The following is an 8,421-nucleotide window of genomic DNA, read 5'->3' as shown; positions in this document are numbered from 1 at the left end:
AAATATATATATATATATATATATATATATATATATATATATATATATATATATATTTATATATATATATATATATGTGTGTATATATATATATATATATATATATATATATATATATATATATATATATATATATTCACACACAAACAGTCAACAACATATGAATGCGATACGTTTCAAGAATAAGTTCTACAACTGAAAAGTTCTGAAATTATAAATGATTAATTTTGGAAAACAACCAACACATAAACCTCAACCACCCACTTTTTTGTTTTCAGTCTTATTGTTTTTTTTTTTTTTTTTTCTTAACACCAGGGACCTATCTTACATAATGTATAAAAATTGCTATTTCTCTTTCTGCATATTGAAATATTTATAAAACATAAAAGAAGTGAAGACCTTCTTTAGTTATTACCAGTAGAGGTTCCTATTTCTTTAGTTCATAAGTTGAACGTTCTTGTCCTGGGTAAAATTTTGTCAACAATTGGTAAGAGTATTCCTTCCCAAGAGTTGAACTATTATACTAGTTGAATGTTAAAACCTGGTTTTGTGAAGACTGTAGACGTTTATTCAAATAAAAGGCAGGGTTATATTTTTTCAAAGAAGAGATTATAATTGCTTTGAATAATTATTCTCTACTAAGAGTGGCATCTCAAGGAGTTCATGCCAAGAGAATTCCTTTCTTGTCTAAATCTAGAACATAATTGTTATGGGAACCCTAAAATCTGTACTCTCTTGTGTAAACTCAATAGTTCTTCCTTTCCCTAAACTACATAGCTTTGAAATTAACTATCAAAAAAGGGAAAATGCATCCCATGTGGCATGATGAGGCTCATTCTTTAACAGTACTTTAACCAGAGAAATGAGAAACTCTAGATGCATCATATGTCCTTTCCAGAGATAAGTTAACAGCATTACCTACTTTCATTAATGTATGAGGATGTGATTTATATGAACAATGGAGTCCAATAGGAGATAGAATTTCACCTTCCTTTACCAATATCATGTATTAAGGTCAATTCGTTAACAAAAATATCATAATAAGTAGAAATTTAAACTGAACATCAATATACAAATAACCAGTAATTTCCATTACAACTGTGTTTTTTATCAGTGTGTAATCAATATTTTAACTGGGTTTTATATCAATGTGTAATCAATATTTTGTCTTGAAATACCTTATTGTTGCAATTTATTCAATTTATAGATAATTCTATACATACCGCATTGACTATGACAGGCGAATCAACATAATTCTTGACCCAGTTAGGCCCTCCCTTCATATCCAAGGCTAAATTCCAGTCGGTCCAACCAGATACCCAATGTTGTAAATTCTGTAATTGATAAAAATAAGAAATAAAACATTGTAAAAAAATTTTGATAGGTATAAATCTATGGCTTCATTCAATTAATTAAACTTGATTACTAAACAAACTGAGACTGAGTCAAGTCATAGAAGCAATTCATTGAATAGTGGAAACCTTCATCTTCAGTTCAAAAGTTAGCACTAATAGAAATTGATTGATTGATTTGAGGTTTTCTGACACCCTAATATTTGAGGTCATTGACGCTGAGCACTAATAGGAATCACTGGAAACTTTTAACCACCTAGGGGCTAGGCGCACCGTCAAAAAGCCCCTGTCCGGAGAGAAGCTCCGGGCAATCTAAAGAAGAAGAAGAAGAAAAAGAACTGGAAACTGGGCACTAAATCAAACTCCAGGGTTTATTTTCATATCTAGTGTATTCATACAATATCAAAAATGATAAAGTATATTCTTGTACTGTCCAGAACTTTACATATTGTCAAAAGTCAGGGTCAATAATTTTTCAAAGATATTGAGGAGGTTAAATACGAGTGGAAGAATGATTTATGAAAGGAATTGGGTCTATGAAGATACAATTACCTAGTCAACCAAAAAATTATATAGGAAAAATACAAGGTCACCAATCCTGCTCGTGGGATAAGAGGTCACCATCACGAACAGTAAATGAAAACCCTTATTTTCATGTAAAATATACTTACATCTATGTATCGTCGTACTTTTGAAAAATTGCCAAAGCAAGTTTACAAATAATGATCTAAAGGAATCTGGTCAGTATCCGCCAAAATATTTGTACTAGTAGAGAATTTAATGAGTTTTATAATTAGGAAAATACCCAACACCTTCAACTCAGATTTGGAAGCATTAACATATTATTATTATTATTATTATTATTATTATTATTATTATTATTATTATTATTATTATTAGCCAAGCTACAACCCTACTTGGAAAAGCAAGATGCTATAAGTCCAAGGGCTCCAAAAGGGAAAATAGCCCAGTGACGAGAAGAAACAAGGGAATAAATAAAAGATATAAGTAATGAAAAATTCAAATATTTAAAAAACATTAGCAACATTAAAATAGATAATTCATATATAGACGATAAAAATACTTACGTCAGCCTGTTCCAAATAAAAAAAATATTTGCTGCAAGGTTGAACTTTTAAAGTTCTACTGATTCAGCTACCCGATTAGGAGGATCATTCCACAACTTGGTCACAGCTGGAATAAAACTTCTAGAATCCTGTGTAGTATTAAGCCTCATGATGAAGATAGCCTGACAATTAGAATTAACTGCATGCCTAGTATTAAGAACAGGATGGAACTGTTCATGAAGTTCTGAATGTAAAGGATAGTTAGAATTATGAAAAATCTTATGAAAAATGCATAATGAACTAATTGAACAACGGTGACAAAGATTAATATCTAGATCAGGAATAAGAAATTTAAAAGGCCGTAAGTTCCTGCCCAACAAATTAAGATGAGAATCAGCAGCTGAAGACCAGACAGGAGAACAATACTCAAAACAAGTTAGAACAAAGAATTAAAACACTTCTTCAGCATAGATTGATCACCGGATATCTTAAAAGACTTTCTCAATAAGCCAATTGTTTTGTGCAACTGAAGAAGACACAGACCTAATGTGTTCTCAAAAGTAAATTTGCTGTCGAGAATCACACGAAATTTTTTATAAAAATCATACAGTTAAAGAAACGGATCTTGTCAAGATTAGCGAACCCAACCATCACCGGGTTCGCTATTCTTTACATGTGGAAAATTGGGTTCCTTATTCTTGACATGTGGTAAATTTGGTTCCCTATTCTTGACATGTGAAAATGGGATTCGTTAATCTTTACACGAGCTTTTTCAGTTGCTACTTAAAGCTACTATTCACTTTTTGAACTTTCTTTGTTCACTTAAATTGCTAGTTAAACATATTTGTCCTTACTTAAACAGCTGATAAGTAATTAAATAAGTCCAAGCATTTCAATTGCTACTTAAAGCTTTTATTTACTTGTTAAACCTTTTTCTATTCACTTAATCAGCTAGTTAAATTTTTTCCTACTTACTTAAATTTACCCAAATCCTTCAAAAATGGTTTTCATGTATATAACATAAAAGAAAAACTAATTTAGATATTATCCCTCAAAATGAATAGGTCTACGTTCACGGAGGCTGTGAAACCATTAGTTGGGAAGGAAATGTTACCTATGATTGACTGGATGAAGAACAAATCAATTATTCGACCAGAAATAAAATGTGAATCAAGCGGCATATTCATGAACTGGATAAAGTGCTGGGCCTCTGTAGACGGTTATGTATGGAAGTGCCAGGTAAAAGATTGTTCACGGTGTAAACGAAACTCATCAATAAGGAAGGACTAATTAAAAAGTAAAATTGCAGCTGTGGATTCATGTCGTATATTGTTTTTGCAATGGAATGCGGGAACAGGAAACTTATCGTATTCGAAATATGTCTCGGCAGACCATAGTGGATTTTACAGTTTATTTAGAGAGGTGTGTACGAGACATTTTGACCTTAATCCTATAAAACTTGGTGGGCCTGGGATAATAGTTCAGGTTGATAAATCGTGCTTTCCACATAAACCTAAAGTCCGTCAAGGACGATCCCCTACGTGCCAAGTCTGGGTTTTTGGGGGCCATGAGACATTTCTATCAATAATAGAAAAAGTAGTGAGACATGGATCAACTATTCACAACGATGAATGGCGAGCCTATAGAAATATAGCTAATAATCAAAACTGCCAGTACAGACCCGTGAACCACGTTATTCTTGACGGGAGGTTAATTGGGTTCGCTATTCTTTACAAGTGGAAAATTGGGTTCGTTATTTTTTACATGTAGAAAATGGGGTTCCTTAATCTTGACATGGAAATGTTGGGTTCGCTAATCTTGACAAGATCCAAAGAAACATTATCATTATAATTTGCACAATGCTCTAATTTTAGCTAGATCTCTATTAAGGGATTTACCAACCCCAGATCTACATTCAGGAGATGCTATTGAAGCAAAGAGAGTAGCATCTGCATATGCAACAAACTTGTTTTCTAGACCAAACCACATGTCATGTGTATATAGTTTGAAAAGTAATGGACCAAAAAGACTACCTTGTGGAACACCAGATATCACATTACTACCTCACTATGGTGCCCATCGACAACAACTCTTTGAGATCTATTAGTAAAAAATTCAACAATAAGGCTAAGAACCGACCCATCCACTTCCAACTGTTTGAGTTTGAAAACAAGGGCCTCATGATTAACACAGTCAAAGGCAGCACTAAAATCAAGGCCAATCATAAAACCTTCCTGACCACAGTCAAGGGATTTCTGTATAGCACTGGAGATTGTAAGAAGGGCACCACATGCTCCACGACCTTTACGTAACCCAAATTGCAAATTAGGGAAAAGATTATTACCTTCAGCAAACCTATTAAGACGTTTTGCCAAAAGACGCTAAAAAACTTTAGATAATATGCGAGTTATGGAAATCGGGCAGTAATCAGTTGGACTTGAGCTACCATAAACACATTTACATAGTAGAGTAACATTATAAATTCTCCAACAAGTGCTAAATGTTTTGTGCAATTAGCAATACTGGTAGTGGAGAAAGAATGAATGAATGATTTGAAGTTCTCTTGCATCCTGACATCGAAGGTCATTGATGCCGATATCGTTTATTATAAATACAGATTAAAAGAATATTCAATTAAAACCAGAAAAGTAAATATTCATAAATGTTAAATACCATTAAGAAGACCTGCTTCTGATATAAATTAAAAAATGCCACTAGCATTGTACGACACATCATGTCCAAGGATCTTAAAAAGGATGAACCTGCCATCCTCACCCCGAGCCTCAAACAAATATCTCTTTCTTTCTGTGCTATAAGTGGGGCATTCAGTCAAAAAATGCCTCACTGTCAAGGGTATCAAACAGTCGTCGCAATATGGTTGGTGTTGGTCAGCCAGCAGAAACTCGTGTTATCCGCGTGTGACCAATGTGGAAACGTTAAAGAGTAGTCTCCCATTTTTGGGGCATCTCATTATACCTCCAAGGGGATATAACAATCGCAATTTTTCTCATCTCATTTTCAGTCAAACTATACCAATGCTGTTGCCAATTGTTATGAATAGAATTCTTAATTGCTGGTAATAAAACATTACAAAGAATGGGATAACTTCTTGGTAGCAACTTGGCTGCAGCATTCTTTGCCAGTGAATCTGCCTCTTCATTTCCAGACACATCTACGTGTGCTGGAACCCACTAAAATCGAACTGTTATATCTTTTAGGCCAATAATTAAAAGCCACTCTAAAAGCTTTAAAACTAAAGGGTTACAAGAATAAAACCTTCTAGAGCTTGAAGGACACTTCTTGAATCACTATAAATGGTAAAATTGCCCCCCTCTTTTTACTCTATTTTCTCAATATCGGTTAGTATGTCATATAATTCAGCAGTAAATATGGAAGATATTGGAGGAAGTGCACCTCTACAGTTAAAAGAACTACTATATATACCAAATCCAACGCCATCATCATATTTGGAGGCATCGGTATATATAAAGGTTGATTTCCTATGTTCTTCAACATGTTCCATAAAAAAGAGACCTAGCTTTTAATTCAGTCATGCTTTTTTTTCTAACACCAATAAAATATTTACATAAAGATATCTCTCGTAATTTCTACAGAGGGGTTGATGATATCTTAAATGGAAGCACCTTACCTCTAATTATAAAAAGACTATTTAATAATTGTTTTATCCAAAATCCATAAGTCTTATGTATCGTTGTAATAATATACTGTATTACCTCAAATGTTACATGTATTGAGCGCAACATTGCATCATATTGCATTGATAAAACATGTTTAAGCATTGTTCATAGGTGAAATAATGTATTTTGATATTAGGGTTCAAGCATTTACTAATTACCTCAAAGATAGGATGTGTTTCTTTTACACTTTTGTACTGCAGTAGGATTTAAGTTTTTTGAGAGCGATGATCATATGTAACTTTTATGTTTTGGTTTGTAAGATTGTTTACGAGATGTTCAACGCTTAGTTTGGAAGCCCAGAGCCACAGAGAAATGTAGCCTCTTATTATACATTAAAGTGTTACATATACACCTGCATTTGATTCAACATATCAACATTAAAAACTGACGACGCAGAATGGGATAACCCTGGATAATTACTAATAATTATTCACTCATTTAAAGGTATGTGGCATTCTGAAATCACCAAACAATATTCAACCAACATATCAAACTGACAACGCAGAATGGGATAAACCTGGATAATTACTAATAATTATTCACTCATTTATAGGTACACTATGTGGTATTCTGAAATCACCAGACAATATTCAACCAACATATCAAACTGGCGAAGACCTGATGACGAATACTCGCAGAGATCATAGAGAAACAGAAGAAAAAGCTCAGTGAGGATCCCCCGTGCAGCCGACCAGAAGAATTTCATCAAATACAAGCAAACAAAACAAGAAAACAAGGTGATATTTAAAATTGGGTAGGATACAAAAAAGGTAGGAAGTTACAAGGTGACTTTAGAACAGTAGCCTAACCTAATCCAGGTAAGAATTCAAAATGCCTCTTGACATTGAACATCCTGAACAATTTAGCATCAGAGCTAAACCCAATTCTGTTGCAACACGATGGTAACAGTGGTGTGAGGAGTTTAAGATTTATTTAGAAGCATTAGGTAATAGGAAGGATGCACAAAAGAAGGCATTATTACTTCATACAGCCGGTAGAGAAGTTCGGGAAGTGTTTAAGACATTGCAGCCTACAGATGACACAAGTGAAGCTGCAATTAAGGCTCTTACCACATATTTTGTTCCTCAGGTCAATAAATTTTTTGAAAGGTATCAATTTACAGTACAGGCATATCAGAAAGAAAATGAAAGTTTAGATGCATTTTTGACTAGACTAAAGAATTTAGCTTTTTCATGTGAATTTCTAGAGTTAGAAAATTTTATCATAGATCAAGTTATTGCCCATTGCACACCACAAAAGCTAAGAAGGAAATTATTGTAAGATAAAGATTTAACATTAGAAAAGGTATTGATAATAGGCAGAGCTTTAGAAACATCAAATAGGCAAAGTAACATAATAGGTAGTTCTACAAGCAATAGAATGGAAAATTCTAAAATTAGTACAATAGGTTCCAAGTGGAAAACAATAATAATCAGAGAAGGAATATGTCAAAGCCTAGTCATAGAAAAGTGCCTAACACTAATGTTCATAAATATCAGAATTAGGCCTATACACAGAAACAACAGGAAAAACCCAAGTGTTATAGGTGTGGTAAAACTGATCCTCTTGCATAGTAAGCAAAGAAATCCCCTGCTACTAGACAAACATGCCAGAATTGTAGAAAGATGGGTCTATTGCAACTGTTTGTAGATTCCCTAAACAGTACGCAAAGAACATAAATGCTACAGTTGATACTATTGGTCAAGAGAATAATGCGGAAAATGTTCATGATAATCAGGATAAGTTAGAAACTGATTTTGCGTTTCGCATAAATTCTATCAACAAAAATGCAAAGAAACATATCATGGTAGAAGTAATCATAAATGGTAAACCAATTTTGATGCAAGTTGACACAGCAGCCAATGTATGTCTGAGAAAACAGCTAAAAGCATTCCTAATTTGTTATTAGAAGGTACAAATAGAGTTTTGAAAGGTTATAATGGTTTTGATATTCAGGTAATAGGTGCTTCGAACGTAGAAGTACAGTACAAAGAACAGAAATTAGAGAGAATGCCATTAACAGTAGTAAAAGGTAAAGGACAAACTTTGCTAGGTTTGGATTGGCTACAGTATTTAAAATTAGTTTGGCCTACTATTTTGAAGGTTACAGGTAGACAAGATGAACACAAAAATGAAATGTCTGTGGATAATATCATATCAGAGTTTCAAGACGTATTTGAATATAAAGTAGGTGCAGTAAAGAAGGCAAAGGCGATTTTAGTTTTGAAACCTAACAGTGCTCCTAGATTTTGTGCTCCCAGACCAGTACTGTATGCATTGAAAAGTGCAGTTGAAATAGAAACC

General features: G+C 33.4%; 1 protein-coding gene across 1 annotated transcript in view; it reads right to left on the bottom strand.

The window, feature by feature from the left end:
- Nucleotides 1-1,139: 1,139 nt before the first annotated feature.
- The window catches only part of LOC137641165 (lysosomal acid glucosylceramidase-like), a 353,296-nt gene continuing 346,014 nt past the window's right edge, over nt 1,140-8,421 (bottom strand). Inside the window, exon 9 of the mRNA XM_068373604.1 lies at nt 1,140-1,334. Within this exon, the coding sequence (XP_068229705.1) occupies nt 1,197-1,334 (138 nt within the window). The 3' untranslated portion in view covers nt 1,140-1,196. The remainder of the gene's footprint in view (nt 1,335-8,421) is intronic.

This window comes from Palaemon carinicauda, chromosome 5 (genome assembly GCF_036898095.1).
Source record: "Palaemon carinicauda isolate YSFRI2023 chromosome 5, ASM3689809v2, whole genome shotgun sequence".
NCBI lineage: Eukaryota > Metazoa > Arthropoda > Malacostraca > Decapoda > Palaemonidae > Palaemon > Palaemon carinicauda.
Note: the sequence above shows the minus strand (reverse complement) of the source record. Positions and strands in the feature narration are given on the sequence as shown.